General features: G+C 46.3%; 2 protein-coding genes across 4 annotated transcripts in view; both read left to right on the forward strand.

Moving 5' to 3' along the window:
- The first annotated feature begins 63 nt into the window (after positions 1–63).
- On the forward strand, positions 64–3206 carry LOC6733287 (serine protease inhibitor 42Dd). 2 transcript variants are annotated; one of them, XM_016167550.3, is made up of 4 exons: positions 64–555; positions 1384–2318; positions 2788–2929; positions 2988–3206. In XM_016167550.3, the coding sequence occupies exons 2-4, from the start codon at positions 1431–1433 to the stop codon at positions 3116–3118; spliced, it is 1161 nt and encodes a 386-aa protein (XP_016026189.1). In that variant the 5' UTR covers positions 64–555; positions 1384–1430; the 3' UTR covers positions 3119–3206. The 2 variants fall into 2 exon arrangements, with proteins under 2 accessions (XP_016026189.1, XP_039147306.1); XM_039291372.1 differs by lacking the exon at positions 64–555 and adding an exon at positions 1197–1294.
- A 3531-nt stretch (positions 3207–6737) lies between these two features.
- Positions 6738–13354, forward strand: part of LOC6733288 (GTP-binding protein Di-Ras2) — a 30738-nt gene continuing 24121 nt past the window's right edge. The window contains exons 1-2 of one of the 2 annotated variants that reach the window (XM_016167555.2): positions 6741–6903; positions 6960–7006. The gene's annotated coding sequence lies outside the window, so the exon portion shown is untranslated. Of the gene's footprint in view, positions 7007–13354 lie in introns of both variants that reach the window. The other variant, XM_016167554.3, reaches the window with a different exon arrangement.

Raw genomic sequence — 13354 nt, forward strand, 5'->3', positions numbered from 1 at the left:
CCACCCATGAAACTAGATACATACATTCGCTAAAAGTCGGTAAAAAGCCAATTTAAAACACTTTTCACGGTTCCTAAACGTAATATGTTTAAATGCCACAGATAAAGAACAAGTGAAAAGCCTTTATTCGAGTTTCTCGCGTACGTGCAATTAGCAAGTGGTATCTGATATTCGAGTTACTCGACTATGGTGATATCTTCAGTTTTTAATAAGCAATATTGATATTTTTTAAGCCGATATTGATGTTAAAAAACGTAAAAAGACATTCCATGCTTGGGATGTACTTAAAATCTCTTGGGAAACCTAACAAATAATACAGAATGCTTGCGAAGTGGCATGGTGCTAATGAAAATGAATATACATACATACATATGTAGTAAACTAAACGAAATTAATTTCCCCACTGAGTGACGTTGTATGGCCAGAAAGAAAATCAGTCGTCAGTTCAACGTAGAGCCCCTCGAACTGTCTTTTAATACGTGGACGGCTTATGTATCCATTGAAATCAGTGCTCCACGAACTTAACTACAGTCAAATACTCTACAGATAATTAAGGTAATTGTACATACACACATATATGCATGTACTTGCTGATCTAGTATACATACTTAGAAATTAATTTTTTCACTTTCGATGTGATTTCCGGAGAGAGGAGTATTTCTATTTGTAAACAAAATGACATCACTGTTTGTCAACAACTGCTAAATTAAGAGAGCCTTTTAGGAAGAGAATGATAGCCAAGTAAAGAGAACCAGAAACAAAGTGCGTTCTCTTGACATAATACCCAATTTTGATTATTTGAGTCACGAACTAAGAAAACGGATCTGAAAATTAGCCACTAATTATGCAAACGTTCTTAATTTATAGAAGTCAACATACATCTATTTTAACTATTGACCTTAAAAGGGTTAGAAATTTATAAATGCATTTTCATTATTTTCCTGGCATTTCAAACATTATTGAGGGATTAGTTAAGTAAGGTAAATAGAAACCCCAATATAATTTTCCAAAAGAAGTATTTTTTTCCGAACTACCTAACAATTATTTCGTTTGCATACAATTTTTTGCTTTTCCCTTTGATTCAAATGCTTGTAGTAGATGATACTCTCTTGATTTTTTGTTAGAATCGTAAATAGTAAAACCTTCGAAAGATTCATCTTATCCAAAAACCAGTTGTGTGTATGGTTATATTACAGGAGAACGAAAAAACCAGTCTAAGCCCAAAAAACAGTTGAATCACATTTTGATTTCAAAGTAACAACCACGAATGGTTCAGTTTTCGTAATCATGTCAGGTAGGGAAGATGCTTGCACAAGTTGTCTGTCCACGAATTATTGACCTACTTTACTGCTCTTTCGGTATTTCCATGTCCACGTCCTGCAGTCAAGGCCACGTGTTTACTTCTGCTGCTCCAGGGCTTGATTCTGGCCATGGCGAACACCCTTAACTACTCCAAAAGTCCCGCAGGCGAGGCTCAATTTGCCTCGCAGCTTTTTGGCCAGTTGGCCAAGTCCCAGTCTGGCCGGAACATTGTCCTCTCCCCATCGTCCATCCGGACGGGCTTGGCCCTAGCTTACCTGGGCGCCGAGGGCAGCACTGCCGACGAGTTGAAACTGGGATTGGGCCTGGAAGGAGCTGGAAAGAGCGAGGTGGCCGAGAAATTGGCCCAGTTGTTGGCCAAGGGACAGTGGGAGAAGGCGAGTGGTGACGAGGACGGGCCCAAATTGAAGAATGCCAATCGGATTTTCGTGGCCCAGAGATTCAAGCTGGCCCAGGCCTATCAGGATTTGGTGAGCAAGAACTTCGCAGCAGCTGCAGAGAATGTGAACTTTACCCAAAATGCGGACACAGCCAAGCGCATTAACTCCTGGGTGGAGGAGCAGACCCATCAGCAAATCAAGGACCTCATTGCCCCGGACTCTCTGGACGCGGATACTTCGGCCATCCTGGTCAATGCCATCTACTTCAAGGCCGACTGGCAGAGCAGCTTTCCCGACTACGCCACATACGACAGAGACTTCGTCAACCACGGAGGGCGGAAGGTCAGCGTGGACACCATGTCCCAAGAGGATTACTTCAGGTTCGGCGAACTGCCCGAGTTGAAGGCCAAGGTCGTGGAACTGCCCTACACAGGCACAGATATCGTATTCCTGATCATCCTGCCTCAGGAGGAGCAGGGACTGGCCCAAGTCGAGGAGAAACTGTTGGGCTTAGACCTCAATGATATAAGCTCCAAATTGAGCAGGCAAAAGGTCCGCGTGCAGCTGCCCAAATTCAAATTCGAATTCGATGTCCCTCTGCAGGCAGCCCTGGAGGAGGTGAGTTCTTTAGCCTAAGATAGCTAAATACTTGTTTGGTGACCCAATGTTAGTAACCGAACACTAGTGGCAAATGACCTCTGCAGCTATAAAATTCAATGTGTACGACGTGTTGTGTTGAACTACATTGGAATGTTGATATACGATATTTCCTTTACTTGTAAAGTAAAAGCGTATAATGAAAAGTATTAACAATTATACATAAATATATAAATGGATATTACGGATAGGAATCACTAGCCGAGTGGATCTAGTCATGGCTGTGCGTTTGTCTGTTCTTATGAACTTCGACCTCGTGGAAAGTAAAAGATGAAGCATGCAGACTTTATTATCAAGTCAATAATTACGCCCACACTTTTTGATTACACATTTTTTAAATATGGTTATAACTACTGATATGCCAAAAACATTTTAGCTACTCCCACTTACTACTTAGATTCTTGAACAGCATTAATTTTGATTCTTTCAGTTGGGCATTAAGAAACTATTCGCTCCTGAGGCGAACCTCAGTAGTCTCCTCCAGGAATCGGAGCCCCTACGCATCTCGGAGGTGAAGCACAAGGCGATCATCGAGGTTAACGAAAAGGGAACTACGGCCAGTGGAGCAACCTGTAAGTCTGTCCGTAAATATACAAACATTCTTCACAGTCTTTATTCCTTTCACTCCAGTTGTCAAGGTTTCGGTGGAGTCGCTCTTGATTGGAGAGGAAGTATTCGAGTTCATCGCAGATCATCCCTTCTTCTTTGCCATCAAGGATGCCCAAAACACCTTATTCCTGGGCCACGTCAGTCAGTTGTGAGTCGGCGCCGGAATGCCCCAGTATGATGTTTTGTCCGCATCCAATAAATGCCAGTTCTCGATGTCAAGTGCACAAGTACCGACAGGTATATCAACCTGGTTGCTTGATTAGTTTTGGGTTGCGTAATGCTTTTGGCCTTCCTGTTCCTGCTGCTTCTGTAATTAGAGCCATCCGAGCTGACGTTGATAGTTTATTAAGAGGACTTGGCCCGTTCAGCCTCCGATCCTGGCCGAGTGCCAGGCTCTTTGGCAGTCCTGTATCGGCCTCCTGTGTGTGTGTGTGTGCGCAGGGGTAATAAATCAAAGTTGGTATAGCTATCAATCCCTGACACAGCGGCTCACAAAAAGAGTCAAGAACGAAGGCGAACTGCGCTGGGAAGAACTGGCAATTTGAATGCCCGTGGTAAGTGGCCGAAGTCCAAACACACAAGGACCTGTGTGTGGACTGTCGGACTCACGGACACGCACATGGCCAAAAGTCAACAACTGTGTTGGCAATTTGCTGCAATCATCCAGCAACACATCCCCTCGTTCCCGTCCTTCCGCAACCTGTCTCGTCCTTCCTGACATCGCACTACCATTTCCCAGGAGACGATGTTTATGAGTGCAGCTAAATTGTTGTTCTCCGTGTTTCGCTCGCCTTTCCTGCAGCTTTTCCTGCCCCACCGCGAGGATTTTCCAAATCCTTGACCGCTGACGGCACTCACATAAGTGCTTCACACATAGCCCACCATAGAGCCTCCTCTTGTGGCGGATATTTGCATATTTCTAAACAGGTGTAAATTAAATTTGACAAATTTTTTGCGGCCCCGGAGCGCGTCCTTGTGATTTCCTGCCGCCCCGGGCAGCACTTTTAATAACGTTTTGTGACATTTACATACCTTTCGAGGCCTGGTCATGATGCCGGTCCATTATTCACGTTTATTGTGGGCGGAATGATGCAGTTGGCTGGGATGTGAGACAATTAGAGCGGGACCTACGCACGTGTAAAACATTTTAATTAAATCCGTGCTGACGTGCCGCTTGGTTTTCCACTTGATTCCTGGGAATTCTGTTACACTTCCGAAGGTTGTGTTGTGCGTTCCGTTTTTCTCCGGCACTAATTGGTGGCCAGGGCGGTGCCGAAACTTCGACTCGGTTGTCACGGGCGACGCTCAAGTTTCCGTCAGCAAATTGAAATTGAAATGACAACACAACAGGAGCTGTCGCATCAGGAGGCAGGCATCAACCGCATTGGGAGGAGCAAAGGATTGCATCTCGCGGAGCTGAAAATGGGAATTTAGCGACAAGTGCCGAGCATAAAGTTCAGCTGTGGGCAGGTGGTGGATAGGTGGGTGGAGACTAGTGGGTGCCGGCTGGGGGCCACGAATCGCTGGGCACTCGCTTGCCATCACCAGGTGTCCTCCACCTTTGGTTGGGCCTTTTGCTAGTCCTGCGGCTGACAGCCCTGCATCATTTGCCAAATTGACAGGGAGCGTTAGATCTGCTCGCCACCTACGAGTGTGGGCCAATTTAGTCACTATTATAGCCCCAATCCAGCTGCAGCAGTCAGTGCTTAGTAGTTTTTAGTTATTCCGCTGGCGTGCAATCCATGAACTTGCATTGTTCAGTATAAGCAGCTTTTAAATCCTTAAGTAACAATAGCGACCAATGAAGTATACACACAAAAAGCAAATAGTTGTTTATCTCTAAAACTTAAACTTCCGAATACAAGGACCTCCATTCAGTTAATGTTTCCTTTAAGCTGTAACGGAATTTAGGAATTGTGCTTCACAGGACCACAAGTTAAATTGGCAGTATGCACAATTTTTATAAACAAATATTTATTAAATTAGCAACTGTGCAAAAATTTGTTTTCTGCGAGTCATATTAAAATAGTTTAAAAATGCACACACATTTGAATGGGTGAAAACCGAGTTCTAGTATAACATTCTAACCATTATGTTTCAGGGACCGTAACTTTTGCGAACTATTGTGACTCTCAAAAGTTGTGCTGCAACGTGTGTGTTTAAAGCTTCCCTTTGAGGTTGTCTGTGCCAACTACACGGTGGGGCAACTCCGCAGGTGGCAGGGTCGGAACGATTACTCCTTCTGCAACGTGGAACAGACAATTGTGGAGGCAAATTGTAATTGTAACTCACTTTTAAGTGCGTCTGACAAGTTTGGTAATTAAGGAATTATGTCATGCGCACGTTTGCCATTCAGAAGGACCCTTGCCGTAACTGGCTGTGGGAGGTGGAGCGTTTTTGATTGCATTGGCTACATTGGTTACCTGGGGTTTCCTGTGTCGCATTCTGTGTCCCGAATATTGCATTTTTGCAATTGGCATTTAATTTCGAAAGCTGCTAAGTTGAGCATTGTGTTTATGCACGCTGCACTCCCATTGAAAGTTATCCCCATTGTTGGCGGAGCCCAGAGCAGGCTAGTCGAGATTCTAGGTGGCCCTGGGCACACAAGGTGTTCCAAACTTTTCACTTTCCCACGGCCCACGTGAAAGGGGGACTGGCTACCGCAAAATGATAATAGAATCCCAGCAGCTCGCTCCAATGGAGACTGGGCACAATTTACCGCTCGTCCTGGGATCGCGTGCTCGTCCACAAAGAGCAGGTCAGAAAGGACTGTGGTGCGGAAGGACGATTTGACGCTCTGAAGAGCGTCACACTGACAGCAGCTGCCAGTGTGCGTATCTGTGCGAGTCAGGTTAATGAAATACTTGGAACATGCCTCCTGCCAGCCGGCCAAGCGGCCTGTCTCGACCTGCGTGGCCAAAGGACATGTCGAGACGGATGTGCCTTTTTTTTGAGCCTGCGAGTGTGTGGACCCCGCTCAGGGCGATGGAAAGTGCAAAAGTTTGTTAGCACTTTGAATTTAATACATGCTATTGAATATTAACGAGCTGTCTCGGCGTAGAATGAGGAGCAAACAAGGTTTGGCCGACAATTATCGAGCATACGCCCCGTGGGCCGCCTCGGCTGCCCGTTTGCCTTTCGGCAGCTTGTGGGCTCTGTGGGTAATTAACATTTGTACGTCAATATTTGCAGTGGCAGCCGCTGGCATCTAAATGAAAATCTCCACGTGACATGAGATACTCTTTGCCTGCCATTAGATTTAATTACCATTTCAGGTGGCTGTCCAAACAATTGGGCTTTTAGAGTATTATGTTCTGCGAGATATGTAAACATTTGGAAAGATTCCGATAGGTACTTCTTTTGCTTCCGTATCGAAAATCCGAATCAAAGTTTAGTGAACGGAAAGTTTTAGTTGGGACATAGATGCCAATCCCCCAATAACAAACTTAGGGTCGTCTGCTCAAAATTGAACTGTCACAGGAATTATTACCAACTGACCGCAGCTGACAATGCCGGAGGGGCGAGCCTTTCATCCTTTCGAGCAGGTTCGAGGGGCAGACCGTAAATTCGACCGAAACTTAAAGCTCAGGTTCGGAACACAGCTAGTGGCAGCAAGAACTTAGCCTTGTCCTGCCGACGCCTGCGTCCTGATCCGCTGTAGCGTTGGCTTGCTCGCAACCACAACCTGCAACACGTTGTGTTTTGAATGCCTTGGCGGCAAACACTCGTGGCCTGTTGGATGAATATAAAAGCGAAGTCCCATGCTGGCTGCCAAACAGTTCCCTGCTAGACAGCAACGCACGCGCTCCTCAGTGGAAACCCAGAGCTTCTCGACAGTGGATTATAACTTTGAATGAGGTGTCCGTAGCAAGCGATACTTCTGTCGTCCTAGTCCGTCGGTCGGTGGTGTTCGGAGTGTCTGTGGCTTTGTGTGCGGGTGATTCCCCAGAACATAAATCAGAAATTTAATCAATCTCACGTGCCGAATTGCAGTTTCCCACAGTTTCGTCGCTATTTCGGGGTGATTAAGTATACGCCAGGTAAGCCCGCCTCGCAGCACTGCGTCGGAGTCCCTATGACCTATTAAGGCCAGGTGGAGCAGTCCGGCGCGGAGTGGAGTGCGGTCACCCGGAATGCGTCCATCCGGGTCGTCCAAGAAACTCCTCCACTTTATGGCCACATTAAGGCATAAACAGGGGCAGAAAAACAAAGCACGTTCTGAGTGCAAGTGCAAAAGAAACGACTTTAAAGTGCCTGCCAACGGGACAAGTTACGGTTATGGCGAAAAATTCAAATTTCCCGCATCCTGACCTGCCAAATTCCCACTCTCCATCCAGCCCTAGGTGGGTCTTTGATATCCAATTTTAACGGCAGCATTCGCTGGCATAATAAAAATTTATCGTAAGCGCATTAAATTTGTAGCCGCCGCAAGTTTCGCTCCGTTCGCTTCGTTTTCCTATTCGACATGTAGAGACAAAGACTCTTCGCAGCAGTTAACATGTCTAAGTAAGCTCTAAGTTGCCCCCAGATCTGCCTTTTGTGTGTCCCGGACGGAGGAGGCTGGGCGGATGGGAGCCGTGCCATGTTGTGCATTTTTATTACGATTACACAGCTCACACATGGCAGAAAGCACTGGTGCGGGATGGGTTGCAATCATCCCCTAGGAGCCCCTTGAAAATCCTCCGGTGAGGGTCCGTCATAAATTCTAAATTTGACAAATAAATAAAAGCTGGATGGGGGACTCGATGGCCATGCTCAATCCATTTGTGCACTGGTTTTGTGGATCTATAATCGGATTTAACATGTATTTTCATCCCGTACGAAAACTGCTCTTTGGGGACTCCATATTCGATACTTTAGCTATTGATAGACTTGGACTCCACTTTCGTTTTAAGCCACAAAATGCATTTGGAATAACCCTTGTCTAAAATGTTAAAGCTTTTTACTTTGCTTCGGAAAATTATACATTCTGAGTCGAGGAGTGCTTAAAATCCGACACTTTTATAAGTTTATATTCTGTTGAGTTTAATCGAAATTTGGGGCAAAAACACAATGTTTTTTGAGCCGAGTTCCTTTGAGGCCAGGCTTATCATTTGGTTATTTATTCCCTATAAAAATAAAATACCATGGTTTCCAGACTGATGATGACTTGAATTCGAGTTAAATGAGGCTTTCTAGGTTCTTAAAAGAAAATAATTAATTTAAATCCCATATTCTGTTATTGGGTTTCATTGGTTTTGATACTTTCTTAAGTAAAGAACAATTGCACTAAAGTCAGCACTTCCTTCAGATGTACCATCATTCCCAAAGAAACGCTCCGTCTTCCATCTCCATATTAGTACTTCTAGGAACCCACGTCGCAAAAAGCAGCACTTTAATTTGGGCTCATATTGCCTACGCTTACAGCTCACTTTCATGAAATTCATTCGCTTAATTGTATTTTTCGATTGTTTTTCCAAGTATTTCTTTCTTGAGATGAAAAGTCAACAGACAGTCGGCAAAAAATGGGTTTGTGTTTTTCGTTTTTTCCAACAACATGAGGGTCGTCGGTAATCGGAAACCGCAACTGTTTGTTTAACTCCCTGCGAGATTGCATAATTAATTTCACATAAAGCCTAGTCGCGAATTTGACTTCTTAAAGCCATTCTTAGGGGGAGCAGCACCTAGGTGACGCGACTCCACCCCCCATTCACTCTCACCTGCCGCCTTCATCCCCCAATGTGTGTACACAGTCGCTTGTAAATGCGTGTGCTCCATATGTTTATGCTAGATTAAACGGTTTTCCTGCCAAACTGCGAATGGGAATAAAACACACGCGCGCACACACACACACACACACACACACGGCAGCTATGCAGATGCCCCCGTAGGTATGCTAGCTTTTTTATTGTATCTTAAGCTGGGCCAGCTGCTCAGCTCCTCGGGGAGCGACCGACTCGGGCGCACACTATATCATAATGGAGTCTAGACCGGATGCCTGAAGTGCGATGGCATTTACCATAGTTTGCATTTCTACGCTCCCTGTGCTGGTGGGCTTCGCATCTGCTCATCTGCTCATCCTCCCGTCCAATCGAGTTGGTATTAAAGTCATGCCTTCTGAGTGAGGTTCATTAATCCCACCGCACTCACAGTCGCTTGCCATGGACAAGGCAGCCCGAGAGGCCGCTTGTCTGTAAAGGCTATTAATTATATGTGACTCATTTAATTGATAAACTGAATGCCTGTGGGCATTTCGCCCTTCATGCCTTCGGCATACTTACAGTGTTCTGGATGTTGCAGCTGACACCTTCAAGAACGAGCCATTTGCTGTGGCTGAGTGTGTACTTCGCATCACTCATACGCAGCTGGCATGAATTGCAATCCGTATGCAAAGCGCAAATTGAAAATGCACACGAGAACAGAGGAGCAGGCATGAGAGGGGGATGTGGCACCCAAAGTGGCAACCAAAGTGGCAACTAAATGCTGGCAAAATGGCAAAACTGCACGCCTTTAAAATGTGTTTTGTTTCGCCCGTCTTGTTGTATTAAAATTAAAAGCACATAAAAGGTTCAAAGCTTCCACTTGGCCTGACAACGGTCCTCCTCTCTCGCAACAGAACATAACAGGACGGAAAAGAACAGGTCCTGGCCCTATGTGCGAGTTCGTGTTTCCGGCCTAATGCCTCCATTTCCACTTATTTTAATAGTTTTTGCTCTTTCCGGGCGGCACTTGTGGGCCTCTTGGCCGCCAATGGCTTCATTGAAATTTGGGCACCCACACGGCCGGAACACTTGTGGGTGAGCGGTGAGCAGGCTCTTGATGTTGCGGCCGCATTTGATTAAAGTGCTGGACAATGCTTGTTGTCTTCCACTCTTTGGCCATGATTATCATCTCGATGGGGATGTGTGTTTGGGTTTGTGCTGATTTTATGGTCCGACGGATTTCTCTTTTTTGGCTTTCACCATCCACCGCGCGTGCCCCTTTTTCCGGCTTTATTGAAATTGTATTGTACAAAATTGTCTCAACGAGCGGGCGATGGAGCACGTTTGAAGCCACTTAATGACCATTAAATGCTCGCCAACAGAACTACGAGGATTCCAGGAATGCGAGCTCAGCCAAAGCAAATACGAATCGCATTATATTAAAAGCAATTTTAACTTTTGAGACAAATGCCCATTTGGCATACTACGAGAGATGGGAGACGGGTGAAGCGCGCTGTGGCACGTTCCCCGACTGGATTTTATAATGGATGAACTGAAAGTATGCCAAATGCGCCTTAGCTCGGCGTACTTATACATTCATGCAGCACAATTTGCAGTAATTGCACAGCGATTCAAGACACCGCTCGTGGAAAATGTTTCCCTTCAAACAGGAAATTAATCTAGGACAGCGCCGCCCACGTTGCCACGGACCCACGGATCCGGCTCGGAGGACCAAAGCGGCCAGTGGGGAGCTGTTATGGCTCTTTGCGCTGCAACCTAATTAACGTGAACAATTCAGTCACATTAACAATGCATACTCACGTTGAAATTGTTTATAATTTGATAACACGCCTAAGCGAGCAGGGCGGTGCCTGCCCGAAGTTTGCACTCGATCAAGTGGAAAATCAAAACTAAAGACAAGGCCAGAGCCACTGGAAGGATGGGATGTGCATTCCCAGAAGGGGGAGGAGCGTTGGCCAACCGAAGGCAACTCACCGCAGACAGACTCCTTGCCAAACTTTACTCGGTTCAATTTCAAAGTGTCAAATGCAGTCAGGCCAAACGAAACACTGAATGAAGACGGAATATCCTGCAAGTCCATAGATCGCTGTCATCGCTTAGCAGAGATGGGGAAAAAGTGCCTCGGTTATTGTCAGACGCCCGTGCTCATGAGCAGCCTGTCAGAGCAGTCGAAAGGGTACACAAGCCCGTTGGATCCATGGATTTATGCCAGAAAAAATGGAAAGCCATCAGCATATGCCTCACTGAATCACTCGCAATATACATGGGCGTCCTCCAATCCACGCGCCGGAGCTATTGACAATCTCGGCTAAACTTCCGCCGACCGGCTGCCCCTTTTGTTGCCACTTTGCCTGGCCATCCAGCACCGTTTCGCATTTTCCATTCCAAATACCAGTCCTCTGCGGCAGAGCAATCAATAAGTTCGTATATCCGTCAACCAACCCTCAGATCCTGCAGCACACGGCTCCACGGCACCACTGCTCCACTGCTCGAGTGGATTCTCTAAAAGTTTAGCTGCCGTTTTTTGCCATTTTGGTTTTCCAACGGCGGCCAGCACGATGATAATATCAAATTGAGTTCGTTTTTCATCGCTCTGCCTTTAAACATTTACGGCGCGAAAGTGGCTAAGTGTTATTCAAAAATCGATTCCAGGCCGCGGTCTGCCAATCTCCCACCTCAAACACGACAAATCTGACCAGCTTTTATGGGCTGATAAAGCAATTAATTTCAAATCGCCACGGGCAGGCGCAGGTGAGGGGAGATGGAAAAGAAATCAGATCTGAACCTGATAGGCAATTTGGGGGTCGAAGGATAAAATTAGCCAGCAGAGAGGGCCACAATCAGGGGCTTCATCAGGGCCGATAAAGATTACGTATATTATTATGTTAATCGAGATTATGATGACAGTCATCAGCGCCTCATCAGACTGGGCAGGCGAAATCTGCTTTCTCCGTCGTTTTTGTCCTTTCGACTCGGGTTCCTTCCCCGCCCGCTTGGTATCTCCTTATAGACACCGTACTCCGCGACCACCACCCAGACACACAAATCTCTTTATAATCGTCCCAGCCCTGTCGTCTTTGACAAGGGAAATGTTGGCCTAGGAGCGGGCGTGTCCAGGAAGTCGGGTCGGGTCGGGTCGTTCTAAGGGTGGTTGGGATGGTTGGGATGCTTGGCATGGGATGTGGAGATGGATGGCTGGCCGGAGGGCTTTGTGCCTACACTTATAAATTTTTATTTGTTGGCATTCCGCAATTTATTTTATATCTTTTCCAGCGGCCGTGGCAACTCCTGCCAGTTGGCCATTCCGTCTGTTTGTCCGTAAGTCTGTCCGTCCGTCAATTTGCTGGCTTTCGCAACGCTCTGCCAATGCCTGGCGGCCTTTTTTGGAGGCGCCGCGGCTGCTCGTTCTCAGGTCGTTACACTTTGAGAAAGTTTGAAGCCGTAAGGCGGCATCGCAGGAATCTTGTCAAAGGAAGCCGTATACACCGCCGTACGGTGAAGTATGACAAGAGGCCTAATCAAATTATGCCCACTTTGTTGGCCGCTGACGTTGGACTGCCGGATGATACACAATAAAGTAGGTTATGCTGAAAGCAGGAGATGTGCTCATTAGGCCAGATGTGAGTGGAGTGTGCTGATCTGATTGTCGGCTTTTCGGGCTGCCCATTAGTAGGATGTCGAAATGCCGGGACAACGGGACGTATGCGTAATATATGTCTCTGAAACATTACAGTTCGACAGTTCGTAGCTTATTGGCCAAAGTCTGTTTCCCTGGACGTTCTGGGATTCCCGGCGCGCTGCTGAGCGTTTGGTCTTCGGGGTCCCAGTCCTCGGAATGCCAGGAATGCTGTTTGTGATTTTTCTTTCCGCTTTCCTTTTAACATTTTTCACCGTGTCGCAGCGGCGCTTTCCCCGTTTTCCCCGCTTTCCACTGCTGCTTTTTTGTTTGCTCGTGTTTCCGCCATTTCCCCGCCATCTCCTGCTGTTTCCCGAAGTCACTCACGCGGAAAGCGCGTTGCGTGCTTTATGAATCTGTCCTGGCGCAGCTTCTCTATTACGTTCTAGACAACTTGAACTTGTTCCCAGTCTCCGTCTGCGTATCCGTCCTCGCCTTCGCCTTGTCTTGGAACTCCTGCTCGTTTCCGGTGGATTCTCAGCTGCGTCCTTTGTGGATGGGAGCCTTCATGGCACTGCCATGTCTCCAACGTCCCGCGGCATTCGTCGTGTTTATTAAGTCTAATTCAATTTTGCGTGAATTTTATTTGTTGCATACATTAGGGCCGATGACGTTGAAACATCCCCCACGAATCCGGTTCCTGGGAACTGAGGTGCTGCGCCATCGTCACAGTTGTAATTACACATTTAGCAATTTAGAGAGTTCTTCTATGAAGTTTTTAATTAAAACTTTGATAAATTAGCTCAATTTATATCCAGCCAGATATTTACCATTTAACAAAAGCGCCCCCTCCCCTTCTATCCGACGTCTCAATCCAATCCCTCCCCTTGCGGGAGCTGATTTCATGTTGGTGTGCATTTCTTTGTGAGTGCAGATTTCCCATTTTAATTGAAATTTACCAAGGAGGTCTTGGTCTTTGAAAGTGCGGAGACGTGCATGGCTAGGCACAAGGCGAGCAGGATGCGGAGTAAATTAAATTGACAAAGTAAATAAGTACTGGGAAAAATGTA

The sequence above is a fragment of the Drosophila simulans genome, chromosome 2R (genome assembly GCF_016746395.2).
Source record: "Drosophila simulans strain w501 chromosome 2R, Prin_Dsim_3.1, whole genome shotgun sequence".
Lineage (NCBI taxonomy): Eukaryota > Metazoa > Arthropoda > Insecta > Diptera > Drosophilidae > Drosophila > Drosophila simulans.

Coding starts and splice junctions, on each gene's coding strand:
- LOC6733287 (XM_039291372.1), top strand. Junction 2,319..2,787: donor TGCAGGCAGCCCTGGAGGAG/GTGAGTTCTTTA, acceptor TGATTCTTTCAG/TTGGGCATTAAGAAACTATT. Junction 2,930..2,987: donor TACGGCCAGTGGAGCAACCT/GTAAGTCTGTCC, acceptor CTTTCACTCCAG/TTGTCAAGGTTTCGGTGGAG.